Below are 19,020 nucleotides of genomic sequence, written 5' to 3'. Positions count from 1 at the left end.
ACAGATTTCCTAGCAAATAGTGGTGCCAAATCTTCAAAGAGTGCACAACAGCCGCATGCTCTAAGTCATGGGTTGAGTAGTTCTTTTCATGGCACTTCAACTGGCATGAGGCATAAGCAACAACCCGGCCTTCTTACATGAGAACACATCCAAGGACTATGCGGGAAGCATCGCAATAGACGTCAAAACCCTTGTCCACTTCAGGTTGAGCAAGAACGGGAGCGATCGTGAGTAGTTTCTTCAAAGTTTGGAAAGCTAACTCACATTCACTCAACCACCCGAATACACTTCCTTACTTTAATAGCTCAGTCATTGGCTTGGCAATCTTGGAGAAGTTATCAATGAACCGGTGATAATAACCCACAAGTCCGAGAAAACTCCGGATGTCGGTGACATTCTTTGGTTGAACCCAATTGAGGACTTCTTGAACTTTGCTCGGATCAACGGAAACATCGTTCTCGGATAAAATATGCCCCAGAAAAGTGACTTGTTTGAGCCAGAACTCGCACTTGCTGAACTTGGCATATAGTTTGTGATCTCGAAGTCGGCCAAGAACAATACTGAGATGCTCATAATGTTCTGCTTTAGTCTTAGAGTATATAAAAATGTGGTCGATGAAAACCATGATGAACTTGTTGAGTTCTTCCATGAAAATTGTGTCCATCAAGTACATGAAGAATGTCGGTGCATTAGTAAATCCGAAGGACATGACGTGAACTCATAAAGCCCGTAATAGATAGAGAAAGTCATCTTTGGAATATCCTCCGGTCAAATCTTTATTTGGTGATAGCCCAATCTCAAGTCAATCTTGGAAAAGACCCGGGCATCGGTCAATTGATCGAATAGAATATCAATTCTAGGAAGCGGATATTTGTTCTTGACAGTGACCTCGTTTAACAGACGGTAATCGACACACATCCGCAGAGTCTGGTCCTTCTTATTCACAAAAAGTGTCGGGCATCTCTAGGGTGAGGAGCTCGGACAGATGAAACCCTTTGAGAGCAACTCCTGAAGCTGCTTCTTCAACTCTACCAACTCATTTGAAGGCATTTTATAAGACCTCTTCAAAATCAGGGCCGTACCGGGCAAGAGATCAATAGAGAATTTCACTACTCTGTCGGGTGGTATTCCTGACAATTCCTCTAGGAAGACATCAAAAAACTCACACACAACAGGAATGTTCAGGAGATCTATGATTGTGACAACCTTCAGGGCATAAAGACAAGGATTAACTTACACAGCCTTGAAGGTCCTCTAAAATGCAACTGCATCCAATGAAAATTTTAGCAAGTACTTCTGGAGATGAGATGACAAAGAAGAATATATAGCGTCTACTGTGTAGCAAAAGAAAATACTAATATCTAGTAGTTCGCCTTGCTGCTCCAGACATTTCTTGTATGCCTCAATTGTCTTCACTCTAAAATCATCCGCAAAGCCTGCAAGTTGTTAATATATCAGTTCTTGCAAATGTTGCTGCATAAATGATTGTAATGTTTGAAAACAACATGATACATGAATCCAAATACATAATGATTGTAATTCGGTCATTATGTTTTCTGAGTACAAAATTTTCAGAATAGTATTCTTATTTACAAATGATTAATAGCTGCCAACATCTCAAGAAACATCATATTTAGCTCAATATGCATAGTGCAGATCATAAAATACCATATTATCAACTTTTGCAACCTGTTCTTGTCGAAGATTAAGAGTTAAAAAAATAGCAGTCAATAAGGCCAAATTGATGAGGTCCGGGGCCATGGAGGAGTATCAACTGAGAGACTCGGCACCTTAAAAAAGAAGTAATTTATTAACATAAACTCAAACTCCAGATTCGTTTGAAAATGAAACAAGTAACTTGCTCCCTTTGAAAATGAAATAACTACGCTGTGAAAAAGAATCTATTCAGGTAAAATTAAATAATGGCATACAAGTGAATCTACTTAACACTGCATATCATATATGTTCATCCGATTACTTAAACACAATGAACAGAAAGAAAGAAAAAAAAGACTCTTCTGGCAGTGTCTTATTAGAGAACCTTAAACGGTACAAAGTAACAGCCTCGTATCACATTGCTATATATGTTGTGGTATCTTAACTAATCATCTTACATATTCGAATATTTGGAGGAACATAACCAGATCAATGAGGTAAAAAAAATCAAAGACAGAAAATCACTTTAGCTGTTACAGAGCAGATCTCACGAGTATGCTTTTAGATACAAAGTCAAAGAAGAATATGTAGTGTATACAGTATAGCAAAACAAATTACCCATTGCTGGTGCTTTCTCCTTCAGCCAGTCCTTGTATGCATTGATTGTTTCCTCCTTAACTAGTTGTTCCCCGGAGCGTTTGATGGGCAATATGCTAACTTTAAGCTCCGTTCGTTGTTCCTTCGACAATACAAATCGAACCTTCCTCTCGCTCTCATTATCTCTTATCATTCTCTCCACATCATCATGATAGTCTATCAGCTGCAAACTAGCCACCTCACTCCTACCTCTCTTCTTGTAGTACAAAAAGTCTCTCGCTACATACCCAAGTTTCTCAATCAATAGGATAAGATTATAATAGCCAATATCACCCTATCCACTTCCGTCTAGTAGAATTCTTCTCCTGCAGGTGTCCCCTATCAGTGAAAAATAGAAGTCCAACTGTCACCAGCCATCCTGTCACAAGATCATAAAATTCTGGAGATTAATTAATAACAATTAGCGTTAAGGTCATAAACTATTTGAGAACCTGCTTCTAAATAAATTCAAAATACTGAAAGATAGCACAACTATAATGAACAAGGCTACAGGATAAATAATTATTGAGCATAGTGCTATAATGAACAAGGCTACAGGATAAATGTTTCACATTCAGTGTCAAAATTGACCTTGGTAGTTTTGTTTATGGCCATATCCAGACCCTCCCAGGTCATGTTTGAAGGGGCTCGAACTTAACTACAAGCCATGTAAGAACTTATGCTAGAGGGCATCTTAAGGGTCTTATATGTCAAATTTTAGCTGAAACTCGAGGGAACTGTACTTATGATCCAAATAACAGCCTCAAAAGATTTCTCCATTTCTTTGGACAGTGGAAACAAATATGCATGCTGTCCAGTGGATAACCTTATGGTCACATGTGATGCTATGTGCACTCAACTACTCATGTTTACATAGATGAATAAGAATAAAACAATTCAAATGATCAGAATGTCAACAAGTTCACAGAGAGAATCACCCTAACGCACTTGCTTCAATTAGGAAGTTCATCATCAAAATTGATTTAATTGCAAGCAATTTGTAACACTGTATCATCTAAATTGGTTAATTAGCAATGTTTATCTTGTCATATGAGATTTATCTATAGCAAGCACTAAAGAGATTCTAAAAATACTTGTAAAGAAATTCGTAACAATAAGTTTTTAATTTTCAATTCTATAAAACCAAACACATAAATGTCAAAATCTACACAAAGAATTCATCATCAGATTCTTGATGTAATGGATGCCCAACAGCATCACAGTCTCATCAATGTGGGTGTCGTCATCATCGATCTCTGAATCACTTTGCTCATTTCTGGACTGCACATCAGCTTGTGCCTTTTCAATTACAAAAGCATCACCACTTACTCTTGCCATGTCAGCTCTACTCCAATGAGTGATATTGTCATGTGTGTGTGCTACATTCATGTCTTGCACTCCGACAACCAGTGAGTCGAGATCAATCTCCACCTCATTGTCTCTATCTGATAAAAGGGGAATGGCAAAAAGATTTCTAGGCTTCATTCTTATAACAATGGACCAATTTGGTTTCTTCACATCTTTCACATAAAACACCTGCTCGGCTTGGATCCCAAGAATATAAGGATCATATATATATCGACGTTGAGTTGTTTCAACATCAATAATTCCATATTGATCCTTTTTGTAGCCTCTACCTTGGTTTCTATTGACAGTAGGCACATCATACCAGTCACACTGAAACAACACAACCTCCTTTCCCATTGCAAAATCTAGTGACATAATTTTTGTTATCACACCATACCAATCAATATTGCCAGTAGTATCATCACCTTTCACAACAACACCACTATTTTGTGTACTCAGATTATTCTCTTTTCGAGCTGTTCGAAACAAAAAACCATTGATGAAACAACGATTATAAACTCGTGCCCAATGGTCTGGTCCTTTAGAAAGTGCATAGATAAGATCATTCACTTTTCCTTCTTCATGGAGTTTGGTGATCTGGGCTCAGCAAAACATTGTATAGCTGTTATTATTTTTTTATAATAGGAATATGTAATCATAATAAACCTGAATTTATAATTAGTCACTTACTTCACGTTCAAACCACTCTACAAATTGGTCTTTGTGTCGCCGCTGAACATTCTGTGGATTGCTTCTTTTGAGTTCATCAATATGCTCACTACATTGAATGAAAAACAACTAATTTAGTAAACACAAAAGTAAATGCATACTACTACAGAAAATAAAGTACATGTACAGCCTACTTGACCCATGGATCTACTTCCTCACAGTTTGTTAGTATGTAGTGCCTAATTCGCTCCATATCATATGTAGAAAGTGAAGCCAAAGTGGATCCTTTCTTGGAGTAGTCAATTGTGCCAAATATGCTAAGCCCTGACGATGGTTCATTAACAGTAGCACTTTTGTGACACTCTGGACGATTAAGTTTACTATCCACATCTTCCAAGAAGCGAGAACAAAATGTCATGCACTCCTCCGATACATATCCCTCAGCAATTAAACCTTCTAGGTGAGCTTTGTTATGCACATAGCCTTTGAGTGTTCGCAGATATCCCTCAATGGGATACATCCATCTATAACACACGGGTCCTCCAAGTTTAGCTTCCTCAGCAAGATAAACCTGCAAATGCATCATGATATCAAAAAAAGCCGGCTGGAAGATCATCTCAAGTTGACAAAGAGTTTCTTTGATTGAATGGCTCAATTTATCTAATTCTTCAGCATTCAACTCCTTTGAACATATTTCATTGAAGAATCTACTAAGCTCAATCGATGGGACAACAACTTCTTCTGGCAATATGTTGCGTACTGCTATGGGTAAAAGTTTCTGGAATATAACATGACAATCATGAGTTTTGAGTCCATACACCTTACACCCCTTCACATCCATGCATCTCTTGATGTTCGAGGCGTAGACATCAGGCATCTTCACTCCTTCTAGAAATTTGCATAAATAGGCCTTCTCATCCTTATCCAAATGGTAGCACACTGGTGGCAAAGTGTACTTCTCATTCTCTACCAAAGGATGTTGATCAGCTCTTATCCACATAAGTTGCATGTCAAGATGAGCTTTCATGCTATCCTTAGATTTACCATCAATATCAAGTAAAGTTTCCAATATGTTGTCACAAATGTTCTTCTCAATGTGCATCACATCAAAATTATGTCTCATAAGCAATGTTTTCCAGTAAGGTAGTTCAAAGAATATACTTTTCTTCCTCCAGTTGTGCCATCTAGTTTCATCTTCACGCTTCCTCTTTCTTGTCATCTTCCCAAATGTCACTTCCTCAAAACTTTCATACTGTTGCAACACCTGATCACCGATCAGTGGCATCAGGGAACCTCTAGTTTCGACCTTGTTGTTGAAACAAGTCTTGTTTCGATGCCACTTGTGATTCGAAGGTAAAAAGCGCTGATGACCCATGTAGCAATGTTTATAGCCAAATTTCAACCACAAATACTCTGTATCCTTGTGGCAGTAGGGACATGCCAACTTGCCTTTTGTGCTCCAACTAGATAGCATCACATATGCTGAAAAGTCATTAATTGTCCACAACAGAGCTACACGCAACTGGAAGTTCTCCTTCTTTTTAGCATCCCATGTCAGAACACCATCAAGCCAGAGTTCTTTGAGCTCGTCAAATAAGGGCTACAGATATACGTCAATGTTATTTCCAGGAGACGTAGGACCGGGTATTAACATCGACATGATCCAATATGGTTGTTTCAGACACAACCAAGGAGGCAAGTTGTAAGGGATTAGGATCGCAGGCCATGTAGTGTATGAAACATTCATTATACCAAATGGATTGAATTCATCCGATGCAAGGCCCAGTCTAACATTGCGAGCATCCGATTCGAACTTCAGATACATGTCATCTACATGCTTCCATGCTAAGGAGTCAGCGTGGTGCCGCATTATGCCATCTGTTACACAACCCACCTTATGCCATAGCATATATGAAGATGTAGTCTCACTCATATATAACCTTTGTAGTTGTGGAGTAAGTGAAAAATACCGTAGTATTTTGCGTGGAACACGCTTCTTTACCGCTCCACTGGAACTTGCCTCATCTGTTTCACCAAAACCACCCGTTTTCCATGTATCTTCACCACATGTTGGGCACTTATCCATGTTAGAATACTCCTTTTGGAATAACACACAATCATTGATGCATGCATGTATCTTTTGGTAGTCAAGTCCAAGCTCACGAACAACCTTTTGCACCTTTTCCAGAGTGTTTGGAATACAATGTCCTCCAGGGAGCACGAGCGAGAACAGCTGAAGTATTGTCACTAGTGCCTTGTTACTGAAACCAAACATGCACTTGATCTGAAAGAGCCTAACAATAAAAGATAACTTAGTGGCCTCCTTGCAACCTGGGTACAATTCCTTCTTGACCTCCTTTAATAATTTAAAGAATTCCTTAGCACAACCATTTGGCTCTTGATTCTTTCTAGCTCCTGAACTACTACCACAAACATTACCAACATCATCAAATGCCCCTCTGTTGTTAGCGTCAACATCTTCATGATTACTTGTGATGTCTCCATGGACAGTGCCCTTAATAAGAGTGGAGATCAGATTACGAACTGCAAGACCATCATGTGTTACATCTTCATCGCCAACTCCTTCATCAATGTTATCCTCACCAGAATCTTCACCATGGTCTTCCCCTTGAATGAAACTTTCATCAAACCCTCTCGAAATCAAGTGTCTTTGTACCTCGCAATGTGTTTTGTAGGACATGCTTCGGCATCTTGCACAAGGACAGCGTGCAGTTTCTCCTTTATAAGTACCTCCAAATGTAAATTGGATAATTTCCTCAAAGCCTTTTTGCCACTCATCAGATGATCTACTCATACGCATCCAACTCCTTGATGGTGGCATACTTCCTGCTTAAGGTTGCAAATCGAAGGCCAAGAAATTTAGCGTTGGTAAAAGTACATTGAGCTCATCAACATTATAAACATATACTCTTGCCAAAATTTAATTTAGCCTTAAATTGCATTGGCAAAAGCAAATTTAGTGCATCAACATTATAAACATATACTCTTGCCAACAGCTAAACCAGCTGATAATATTTCTTTTTGTCCGTGGTATAGGTAAAATATATTGAAACCAAGGTAAGCACAGAAGAACCAAAAGCTTTATACAATCTCCAACCTTTAGAATTCATCTCTCTTCAGTGATAGTGATTTTGAAACTTTTTTGCCACTAATAACTACTGAAATTTTTGCATAGCTTGTCAGTTTTGCATAGCTTGATAGTGTTCGCTTTCTGAATCATTGCAAGAAACAACAATAAGAAGATCCAGACAAGGGGCCAATAAACGGTGCAGTGCCAAAAAGATCAGTTAATTCAGATAATTGTCCAACTACCAATTAACATTTTACTATGGTAAAAGGACTGCTAATGTACAAAGGTGAGTTTGACACTTTCAAAACAGTAACAAATGATAAATTCCTGCAAATATACCAAAATATATTGCAGGGTCTAGAACTTGGTGTCTTGAACATGTTAGTAGAAGGTAATTAACTTAGTATCATATGCCGATTAGTGGCTATGCTTTAAAGAACTCAAAAATTGGCTTGTTGCTTTGAGTCAAAGTACAGCCATCATAGAACGACACTAACCACTCAATCTAAAATTGGCTGTCATTATTTCTAATGGAATCAATTGTTGACTACATAGCAAACTTGGAATTAAGAAAAATAGCATGTGTATTTACATACACAATCTTTAGATAAAGAAAATTAGTGTTATATATACGATCAAAGATTTGCGATGAACAGATAAAGAAAAATACCATGTGTATTTACATACCATATGTATTTACATAACATGTCATTATTTCTAATGGAATCAATTGTCGACTACATAGCGAACTTGAAATTAAGAAAAATACCATGTGTATTTACATACACATGGTGCATGTTCTTTCATAAATCTGCAGGAAACTGACAAAGTGTAGTATATTTGTTGCAGTAAAAGAAAATATGGAGCTTGTGCGGTGCATCTAGTATTGTGCAAATTGCAAGATGAACTTTTGTCAAAAAGTTAGGGCCAGCTATAAGCATAGTTTGTCATCTAAAGATAGTGTTAAAAGAAACCATTCCAGTGAGTTATCTGCAAGGTTATATATAGGTGATTTTAATACTTGCATGTACATAGAAATCATGTTGTTCAACAATCAACACTAAACCGCATCTTTAAAGTTCATGATTTCTCTAAATAAATCCGAAGCAGGAAGGCAAAAGCCACAGTGGAAGAAGGCCTCAAACACCATGATTTCTCTGGTGTTTGGAGTCAGAAGTTATTCCCCCACCGCTTGCTTCCAAGGTATTAAACTCTTGGGAGCGATCAACTCTTCATTCTCCAACTTCTGGATGCGAGCATTCGAGGACTCTAAGGTGGCCCATGAGTTATTGGAGAACGCCATTGGAAGAGTTGAGGGCTGCAGGTTAACGAGAGGGGAAAAAAATTTATCAATGGTGAAGAGTTTGAGAATGTGAGCACAGGAAAGAGAAGATAATGTCATAATCATCTCCTATTTATAAGAGAGAGTGGTTTGGCAACTGCTCCGTAATGAACACCGATGTTACTGCTTCAAATAATGGCATCCCTGCCGATTCAAATTTCAAAGTGATTTTTATAGGTGATATGATCGATTGAACTTCCCTCAGAAAATGTGCACATTTAATGCGATATTCTCTTAGGACACAGAAAAAGAGAAGGTAACCTTGAGATTCTATGGTCCGATATAATTCACTAGTTGATAAGCCTCTACAAGTATAAACGTATTTGATTGGAGGAGTTTTTTAACCAGAAAAGTTCCGTTCAGTCATGTATAATTCATAACTAGGAAGAACATTTTTTTTGCCAATGACTATTCTTGACTAGGTTAGTTCTAGTATTGTTGGATACTATTCTTGACTGTGTGCACTCTAATCGTCCTCTTCTAAGCAGAGTTGGGGTGGATAACTAATGAGGATTTGATAATTATTAATTAGGGATTTTACAAAAATATGGTATATTCTAAAGATGGAATACCGTCATACACATGTGCTTCATCCGAGACGATAAGGGATACGTCCAGAGGAAGGAGGGCAAGGTTGGAACCCAGAAGCCAAACAAGCAATACGAAGCAATTCTAGTCACACTTCTCTTATAATTATCTTTTCTAAAGATTAATCATGGCATAACATGTCTTTATCTCGATACGAACAGTTGATAAACATATATCTCTACTTTAAATAAGTATTTGTATAATCAATTTTACTAATTCTTGATAGAGGAAAAAACATTGCAGGCACAAAGAGAAGGAAGCAAAACTCATATAACACACCTAGCATGACCACCGATGTTGGATGCATCTTGTTCAGCTCTGATCAGCACCATCGTCCAGGGACCTATTGCTTGCCAATTTGCACGGGAAGATCGTGACCAGCATCCCAAGTCTTCTTCAAACCAGCGGGACCTGGCTATCTAGTTGCCTCTCAATCTACGCCCTTCAACTGCCTACTGAGGAAAGAAGCCCAAGAGGATGAAGGAGCCATCGAAATAGAGTGAGGGTCTCGCTAACCCGCCTTCGGACATGGGAATGAGTCATTTTCACCAATGCGCATCGAACACGAAGTCATCCACACCGCCAACAAGCATGGCAAAATCGAGCCTATCCGCATCAACCCAGCTAGACCTGGGTATCTAGGTGCCGCTTCGTTGACCTCCTCTGCCGTCCTCCAGAGGAAGGAAGCCCGGAAGGATGAGGCCTATCAAGAGAGAACGAGGTGATCCGATGATCTAGAGGCTAACTGACCCGACTTTGGATGAGCCAAGGGCCATGGCAACACGGAGCGATCTGGAGGAAGACGAAGCTCCAGGAGCATAAAGGAAGCCGCTCTTCGTATCACAACTGAACAGCCAAAGACGAACTATGGCCACACCGCGGGGTTGGACATTGTCGGTAGCCACCACAATCGAGAACAGCCAGATATTGGCCTTGGAGGGCCCTGCTGGACCGTGCAGAGGTGAAGCACCTCCCCGCGCACCGGACACGACGCTTTTGCTGCACAGTCTTTGGCATCACCGATCGAGGCGCTCCCGCCGATTGGATTCCGGCAGGGATGACAAGGAGCTCCCGGTTCACCATGGACGCGCCCGTGCTGCCACCACGTTCGTCCGCTGCTTGAGCGGAAGCGAGAACCTCGACGAACATTGCCAACCACCGCACCAGGGAACCCTTGGCCTCGGTGGTCACCACGCAACCCACGGCTTGAGCACCGGCACTGGCACCATGCCACCTCATCAGCCACCACGCCAGCCAATGACCCCCTCTCCGAGGATGGTGCTTGCGAGTTCGTAGCCGAATCTGATACAAAAGCCGATGTCATCCGAGGCCAGGAGAATTCTATCGGAACCTGCTCAGTCGGTGGTGGGTCGGCAGCCCAGGCCCATCGTCGACGTTGGCCGGCCATTACCATAACACGGCCCACCCTCGACTCCACCGCGGCGCAGCAGTGCGGTGCGGTGCGGCGCGGCGCAGCGCGTGAAGTGCAACACATAAGCCACGCCACGCTCCCGCTCGTGACGCATAGGCTCGATCGCAACGCAACCCTAACGCTCAGCGCCTCCGAAGGATCCGGCCATTCCCCAATTCCACACCCGCCCAGAGCCGCCACCGCCCCATTATTCTCCCATCCTCTCCTCACTAGACCAGCGCCGGCGCACCACCCATCCGTTCGCCTCCTAGAAGAACAGCCGGTACGGCCTTTCCCATCCTTTCCTCGCTCCGCACCAGGGTTTCGAGTTCGTGCTATTTTTTGGCCAACTGGGGGAATTTTAATTTGCAAGTTTTACGCTTGTGTATTTCCTTTTTGCATTCCATGTAAATAAGAGCATAAGGTATTAATTATTTCTATGTTCCCGAAAATCCAATCAGCTGATTTGCCTTCCGCTTTGAGGAGTGTGTTTTAAGCGGGTACTTTCGATGCTCATTACCCTGTAAGATTCCTCTGCTGTTCTCAATTTTCCTGGTGAATTTGACCTGCAGGTGCGTGTTAGTAGTCTGCTGCGAAAGGGGAATCAATCATGGCGACCCGTAAGCTTCATTTTGTTTTTCTATTTTGCCATTTTGTTCAATGTGAGTTTCATGCTCCGTGAATTTCGTTGGCCGTTGTGGTCTATTAGTTTTGCTGCCAGATGAATAATAGCTCTCATTTAAGCAGCATAACACAGTCAGGATATGAGTTTTGGGTCTAGAAAAGTAGTTAATTGTATGCATATGTTCCTGAGCACACTGTGTTTAGTACTTGAGTTAAAAGCTGAGGTTTGCTATGGATTTGATAAAGAGTATTGGCTCCGACATGCTCTAGCGAAGGATGGCTTTGAGCTTGTACCATCCATATTTCAACATTATTGGTTTAGTTGTATTGCATAACTGCAATTCCCTAGAACCCTGTTAGTATACAACTGGATGGGTTTGATAGGACACTTCTGTTCATGGCTTTTCTATGTAGGAGTTCTTTGTTCAGTATGAATTGGTCGGTATGCTCCTTAAAGTTGGTGTTTTGCATTTAATCTGCTTGCTCTGGCATGCAAACACTTTAGGTATTCAGTTCGAGAATAATTGTGAAATTGGTGTTTTCTCCAAGCTGACAAATGCCTACTGCCTGGTAGCAATTGGAGGGTCAGAGAACTTCTACAGGTCAGTGATACATATTTCTTTTGGTTTTAGTTGTTGTGCAACTTTTGGTGGAAATTGATGGATATCTAACTTTGAAAGCATGTTCTTTTAAATATTTTACAGTGCGTTTGAGTCTGATCTAGCAGATGTCATTCCTGTGGTCAAGACCTCTATAGGTGGTACTAGAATAATCGGGCGACTCTGTGTTGGTTAGTGTTCGAGTTTGGCTTCACTAGTCTGAGTTATCCTTTACTTGCCTTAATTATTTTTAACTATTTTGATGACCCAGGAAACAAGAATGGACTTCTGTTGCCTCATACTACCACTGACCAAGGTATTTCATTGAAGTATTTGCTTTATTCTGCAAATTTTTGCCTGATCTCTGTTAATAATATGACTTTATATGTCAATAAAGTAGCTATCCAGATTTTGTTTCTAAATACTTGTTTTTGTCTTGTCATATTCTTTAGCTGCATTACTTTTCATAAATTGACAGTACGATGGAAACCATTATTTTTGAAAATTGAAACTACATATGCACTACCAGCAAAGCAAGAGTTTTTTCTACCAGAATTCACTCGTAAGATGATTTAAATTCAGAAGGATTATAGCTACTTCTGAAACTAATACGAAAACTGCTTAGAGAGAGATTGCATTTAGAGAGGCAGCTTTTTGTTAAGGCAATTATGGTGTCAGCTGTTGTAAGCCCCCCTGCTTTATAGAGGACCTGCATTTGGACCAGTATTCATGTAATTCCTGAGGCCTTCTAGTCTTCTGGAGATTGTATATGTTTGCTAGAGAGGAAGAATCATTTCACATGGGTAAACACTGCATGGTTATGTTGTTGGTGTTGCAAAGTTGCAATGACCAGAGTTCTACTTTGATAAAATAGAATTTAGATCTGTTCCTCTTTATCTAAGAAATAAAAGGTGGGCAAGGAATAATCTTGGCAACTTGGTTGCACTATGTTATATATATATTTGTATCATGGGATACACAGTTCATGAGTTTTTTATACTTATATAGTCATATGTTTTCCCTGTCTGTTGGAATGGCTCCAGAGCTTCAGCATCTGAGGAACTGCTTGCCTGATCAAGTTGTTGTTCAGCGTATCGATGAAAGGCTGTCTGCTCTTGGCAATTGTGTAGCCTGCAATGACCATGTTGCGCTTACACACCCTGACCTTGACAAGGTATGCCTATGTATCTCTGGCGATGCTCCTTGAACTTGTGCCTTTCCTCGATTATCTCAAGCTGAAATCTTTGCGTTGATCAATTCTCCAGGAAACTGAGGAGTTTATTGCAGATGTGCTTGGTGTTGAGGTGTTCCGGCAGACTATTGCAGGAAATATCCTTGTGGGGAGTTACTGTGCGTTCTCCAACAGGGGTGGCTTGGTACGGTGTTAACTGTCAACTAAATTTCCATTCCGTATTCTATTCTGGTGACAAATGTTCTATTTGTAATGTGCAATGCACTGGTGAAACAGGTCCATCCTCATACATCCATTGAAGACCTTGATGAACTGTCCACGCTCCTGCAAGTTCCTCTCGTCGCTGGAACCGTGAACAGAGGCAGCGAGGTCATTGCTGCGGGCATGACAGTGAATGATTGGACCGCCTTCTGTGGCTCAGACACGACGGCCACCGAGCTCTCGGTCATCGAGAGCGTCTTCAAGCTGAGAGAAGGGCGGCCCACTGCGATTGTTGACGACATGAGGAAATCTCTGATAGACAGCTATGTGTAACTGAGGTCCTGCAGATGTGGGTCTCGAGTGTTTACTGCACTAAGATATGCGACGGGCTGTCTGTAGCAAAACTCGCAACAATTATGTTTGGTGGTGTATCCTTGGCAACAGTATGGGAAGTTAGACTTTTCGCTGCTTGATGTCACGACAGTGGTTTGAAAAGTTGATGCCCAAGTGCAGTGGTACCACTGGAAGAATGCCTATGCGCTGAATTGTGCACTGACGGCGCTGAACTGCGTTGGACAGTGTTTCACGAGTCCTTTTGAGTATGCTAAGCTAAGGGTACCTCACAATGAATAGACTGAAAACCATGTAACACCAATTAAAGTGTGCAAAGAAGGTAGTTAATACCAGCTCCATCTGACGTATTCAGAATAGCTGCGAACTGTTTTTTAAATCCATATACCTTGAAAACTTAAGTTTAGACTTGAGAATACATAGAGCAGTACGTGCTCCTGTTTCAAGTTTATTTGAATATCAAGAAGGTACAGGATAAATTAGAAATATAAATTTTGCCTTTAAACTTCAAAACAGATATGCGATTCTTTTAGTATCATCTTTTTTGTACACGCTACTTGCGGCCAGATTGACCCTGGGAGAAATGGCGTTACTCAGCGGCAACACCCAAGAGCAAGGGGTGTGCAGCCTCATTTAGTGGTAGCGAGTAGGAAAATTGTGAGGACATGGGGAAGATAGAGCCAATAATTTACAGTTTCTGTCCATTCGAAGGCTGTCAGCATGTTGAGCTCACCCGAGTCAGAAAAAACACAAGAAAGTTCCATCTTGGTAGGCTCAACCCATAAACATCAACTTGATAAGTACACAGTGTACAAGTCACAAACAACTAACAACAGCAACACATTGAGCAGCGGATTGAAGGACCAAACAAATCAAACCTCCAGTGGAAAAACGATTGGCCCTCGGCGTCTTATTCAAAGCACCTCCCCAGTATGACAGAAGGTGGAAATTTGTAACTCAGATTAGAAGTAATTGCCTGTGTAGAATTTCTTCAGGAACTCGGAGCTCCCTTGGTCCTTTGAGCCCAGGTCCTGCAGCAGGCCCTCTCCGATCACATACTGGCCAATCACGTGATGGCGCTGCTTTGCATGCTCAGCTATGTTGTTCAGCTCCTCCAGGCCCTTGAACAGAAGCATATCAATAACCTGTGTGCAACAAAATTAGATGTCATGAATGAGATGCTGAAGTGGCATACTCTGTAAAGCTCCAATTAGTAACATATTTCGTTTTTAAGGTAAACAATGACATGAATGCTGCATTAGTATAGAAAAAAAAAAAGCACTAACTCTACTAAAATGCTACCATAACACAACGATCCTAAAATGAAACAAACAAGTATGACATAAAAGGGCTGAAACTTAGTACGTGTTTGGTTGGATCAATCCATCCTAGATGGGATAGTCTACCATGCGATCATCCCATGCATTATGGTGGGATGACCCCATCCCTCATATTTACACTAACCATGTGCTTATGAGAAAGGAGGTAGTGATGGATCAACCTATTCCATTCCTCAAACCAAATAAGTAGTTGGGTTTGGAGTTAGGATAGGATGATCCATCACCACTCCATTACTCAAACCAAACAGCAAATTAGATAGTAAAATCTAACTGACATATGACCAGAAAGAAGCATCCATTCCAACCTAACTGTGTTCAGATGCAATGGAAGGCTAGAAAATGTGATCAAGGCCAGGATTGTACTTCAGATCCAGGGGTAAGGCCTTGACAGAGATATGGCAAATAATTACGCTAAAGGTTTATGAAACTGGTACTGGATTGCAAAATGTAGACCATAAGTGGTACATAACCGAAGTACTACAAGCGTAGTACAGTGATCATGTAAAATGTGATAATGTAGAGTCACTGAATGGCGATACTAATGTGTCTGGTAATATCTTTTACACTCGCTGAATTTAATAATATAACCAAAGTCTCCACAAAATTTTGGACCAAATTCAGTGCATACAAACATAATCACTGAAAACCAAGTTAGCAGGACTTGTTTTGGATAACTGTGTGCAAATAGAATAAATACAGCATCCTTACTCCTTGCTACTCAGTCCCAAAAAACAATAAGGACATCTAAATCTAAATGTCTTTCACTAACCTGAAATCGAATTACAGTTTACCTGGACAAAGAGTATATGTTTCAGGTAAAGTGCTCGGGCTCCCTAATAATATGAGTGTAATTCCAATTGAAGTCGACAAGCACTACTAAGTCAAGAAGATGCAGAACATAACATAACAAAATATGTTTCCTCGCACTTGTAAAGGATTGCATATCAGTAGTTAGTATGTACCTAATACAGGTACAAAGAACCATACCCATGAGCATTCTCAGTCAACCAAACTGGTAAAAGTGAATAGCCTCGAACCAAAGCTACCCACAATTTCAGGTAAATATCAGGAAACTACATACAGAAATATGTCAAGGTAGAACTAAAGAAGTTTGTGGTATTGTACATTGCAATGGACTAGGTTCATAGCCTTTAGTTGGAAAAAAGACTAAAATAAACATTGTTAATCAAGGACCTCTAATTGCAAAAAAATGCGGGAAATCTCTACCGTATCATTCTCCAGTTTCCACCCATATTTTCAAGAATGCCACATTCAGTAAATCCTATCAGGTGCTCCAGTTATGAGGAATATGATTACACCGAACAATATAATTATCTAACTCAGGTCTTAGAATCAAATCATGAGTAGAGATCATGTTCATGCCTGGTTTGTGCAAATATAACCTGGAACAATAAGCGATGCTGCTATATACTTGATTAGCTGCAAGTTGATCTTGAGTCTAAAGAAAAGTTAGTGTGAAAGGTGATTTCGGATGTTGTATTTCAAACTGAGTCTGATGAAACACTTGAACTTAGTAAGGTGAAAATTAATTGCGCCTATAATGACTCTTAATTGTACAAGATTTGAAGAATCTTCCCAAATTGATTGTAATCAACCAGATAATACTAACAGGCACCAAAACAAAATGTAATTTTATCAGCATTACCATTCGAAACAAGCCAAGAAGCATATGCCAGCTCTTAGCACCTCTAGGTGGACATCATGACCAACAGTGCAACACAGCAAACAAATGAAATCTGAGACATAAGGTATTAAGGATCTCACAATACAAATATTTAACTTAGTTAAAACTGAAGCAAATCAGACCTAACATTTCTTTTTAGAAAATAAACTTTGTAAAAGTCTCCAGATTTAGCAGGAGGTAGTCATTAAACAACAATGAGCAAGCTGCCTAGAATTCTTAAGATATTAACCTTCCCCTCGCCTAACAAGAACAATCAACAATTGGGGTCTGATTTATGCAAACTCTGGCAGTCTAGCAAGCACATAGTTTCAGCTTCAATGAATTTACAATCAGTCCTAGGAAAATCAGTAGTAACACATATTAGGTTATGATTGCATCAATGACCACCTAAAGTATCAAATTCATGTTCTTTTCAGTGGGATTCCTGTTTCATTGTTTGTAGACATCTTCGGATTTTACTTTCGGTGCACAGTCACAAACCACTTGTGTAGAATTTTCATGTAAATCATTGACCACTTTTCTGAGGCAGAAGGTAGTACACAACTGCTAAAAACATTCTGGACGAAAAGATTGTACCAAACAAAAAACATCATCAGATTGTGAGGCCCATTTGCACTATTGCCCTTAGCTAATATTACCATTGACAAAGGCGTGGTTTATATTTAAGTAGAAATGTAGTGCTGGAGTAGCTACGAGATTCAGGTAATATTTTGATATTGCCAGGAGTACTAGGACCGTCATTCTCAGAGGGAAATCTGCCTGAGAAACATTGCCAATAATTATTTTACAGTGAAGTAGCCTGGAGTTAGTTTCTTACACAACAGAAAAGCGAGTGCAAATTAATGCTTTTGGACACTTAACTGTCCAAAATCAAGGACAGCAAGCAACAAAGCTCCAAAACCACAATGCAAATTGAGTCAATCTACTGTCCACAAAGCACGTAGCTCTGCAGGGCTACACCACTACCTAAGGCACAAGGTTACAGCATGCTCAGTGGATTCGTACCGATGCATCTTGCCAAAAATCCTACAATCCACCTAATATCTAATAAATATAGTGCATCCACGATTCCCAACCCGGCTAACCGGGAGCCGATTCTACAGCAGGTGTACCCCTGGATCGGATAGCCAAGAAGATCGGGAACCCGCCCGTTCGGGCCTAGGGATCGATCGAATCGAGAGGGGAAAAAACCGGAGAAAGGATGGGACGGAGAGGGGGAATCGGATGCAGAGGCAGGCAGGGACCTTGGGGTTGGTGACGGCCTGGTTCCTGCGGATCTGCTGGGCGATGCTGGAGCGGAGCTGGGCCCGGGTGACGACGTCCTCGAGGTTGTAGATCTCCATGACGGACGGGATGGAGCGGCAGGCCTGCTTGAAGAAGTCGAACACGCGGTGCCGCGCTTCCTCCAGCGACGCCGAGTTCGGCGGCACCTTCACCGCGCGCATCGTGAACGCCATCGCCGGCCGACCGGTTCGCCTCTTCGGGCCGCCGCCTCTCTTGCCTTGTTGCCTCCGGCGTGAGCTGCGCGCGTGCGTGCCTGAGTGGTGGGGGCGGTGGATTCAGTTCGAGCTGATCCGTCCTGTACCGCGTGGTGCAACCGATTTTAGCGACTGAGATTGTTGAACATCTTAAAAAAGTATTCTAAAAATCTGAAACATCTTACCTTATACAGGTTCATTCTATTCACCTATTTATACACCCATCTAAACTATACACGCATCCAAACACACCCTATTAGGCACGCACACGGGTCTTACACGACGCTACGGGGTGGTGCTTCTGTTCTGACGAGCCAAGTTGGGGCGAATCAAGTCCACCCTCCTTGCTGCAAAGGACGTTGCCGTCGTTGCTGTATCCTTTCCTGACAACGGTGGAGGCAAAGGCAGGAACGGGTCCCTAATCCACCATGGCCTCCTGCTGACCACGCACGGTAGAATCCCCTTGGTTGCCACGACGAGCGTTGCTATGGTTCGGCTTAGCCACGGTCGACTCCTAGTTCATCTGGTGCCACATAGGTAAGAGATTCTACTGCCATTTCTTGGCTCCCCTGTTTAACTTCCATTTGGCATTTGTTTGGATGGGCAATGCGGCGTCAAGCAATTAGATTTTTTAGGGCCACGAGCGATCTCTTGATGTTGCAATGTAGTAAAAAAAATAGATTTTGGTGATAAAATGCACAGTGGTTTCGGCAATTTCTTTGTGCCACACTAGTACTTGGAATTGTTCAATGTCGCACTTCTTGTAAAACTGTAAGAGACAAAAAACTAA

The 19,020-nt window shown here is 41.1% G+C and overlaps 3 protein-coding genes across 3 annotated transcripts; 1 reads left to right on the top strand and 2 right to left on the bottom strand.

Moving 5' to 3' along the window:
* Positions 1-3,450: 3,450 nt before the first annotated feature.
* On the bottom strand, positions 3,451-9,739 carry LOC133883302 (uncharacterized). The gene is made up of 3 exons (XM_062322587.1): positions 9,609-9,739; positions 4,330-4,417; positions 3,451-4,236 (listed from the first exon to the last, which is right to left on the bottom strand). The coding sequence occupies exons 1-3, from the start codon at positions 9,659-9,661 to the stop codon at positions 3,451-3,453; spliced, it is 927 nt and encodes a 308-aa protein (XP_062178571.1). The 5' UTR covers positions 9,662-9,739.
* A 361-nt stretch (positions 9,740-10,100) lies between these two features.
* LOC133912175 (eukaryotic translation initiation factor 6-2-like) lies at positions 10,101-13,823 on the top strand. The gene is made up of 8 exons (XM_062354786.1): positions 10,101-11,023; positions 11,313-11,360; positions 11,870-11,966; positions 12,069-12,154; positions 12,235-12,279; positions 13,007-13,137; positions 13,229-13,339; positions 13,432-13,823. Exons 2-8 carry the CDS (start codon positions 11,351-11,353, stop codon positions 13,687-13,689), a joined length of 738 nt encoding a protein of 245 aa, XP_062210770.1. The 5' UTR covers positions 10,101-11,023; positions 11,313-11,350; the 3' UTR covers positions 13,690-13,823.
* A 554-nt stretch (positions 13,824-14,377) lies between these two features.
* Positions 14,378-18,392, bottom strand: LOC133912185 (NADH dehydrogenase [ubiquinone] 1 alpha subcomplex subunit 6-like). The gene is made up of 2 exons (XM_062354798.1): positions 17,997-18,392; positions 14,378-14,852 (listed from the first exon to the last, which is right to left on the bottom strand). The coding sequence occupies exons 1-2, from the start codon at positions 18,207-18,209 to the stop codon at positions 14,670-14,672; spliced, it is 396 nt and encodes a 131-aa protein (XP_062210782.1). The 5' UTR covers positions 18,210-18,392; the 3' UTR covers positions 14,378-14,669.
* Between the last annotated feature and the right edge of the window lie 628 nt (positions 18,393-19,020).

Source organism: Phragmites australis, chromosome 1 (genome assembly GCF_958298935.1).
Source record: "Phragmites australis chromosome 1, lpPhrAust1.1, whole genome shotgun sequence".
Taxonomy (NCBI): domain Eukaryota; kingdom Viridiplantae; phylum Streptophyta; class Magnoliopsida; order Poales; family Poaceae; genus Phragmites; species Phragmites australis.
This window is presented reverse-complemented; position numbering and strand designations above follow the sequence as displayed.

Coding starts and splice junctions, on each gene's coding strand:
- LOC133883302 (XM_062322587.1), bottom strand. CDS start 9,661: ATGGTGCTGATCAGAGCTGAACAAGATGCATCCAACATCGGTGGTCAT. Junction 4,418..9,608: donor AACATCGGTGGTCATGCTAG/GTGTGTTATATG, acceptor CATTCAATGTAG/TGAGCATATTGATGAACTCA. Junction 4,237..4,329: donor TAGAGTGGTTTGAACGTGAA/GTAAGTGACTAA, acceptor TGCTGAGCCCAG/ATCACCAAACTCCATGAAGA.
- LOC133912175 (XM_062354786.1), top strand. Junction 11,967..12,068: donor GGGTCAGAGAACTTCTACAG/GTCAGTGATACA, acceptor AATATTTTACAG/TGCGTTTGAGTCTGATCTAG. Junction 13,340..13,431: donor TCTCCAACAGGGGTGGCTTG/GTACGGTGTTAA, acceptor CTGGTGAAACAG/GTCCATCCTCATACATCCAT.
- LOC133912185 (XM_062354798.1), bottom strand. CDS start 18,209: ATGGCGTTCACGATGCGCGCGGTGAAGGTGCCGCCGAACTCGGCGTCG. Junction 14,853..17,996: donor AGGCCGTCACCAACCCCAAG/GTCCCTGCCTGC, acceptor TGTTGCACACAG/GTTATTGATATGCTTCTGTT.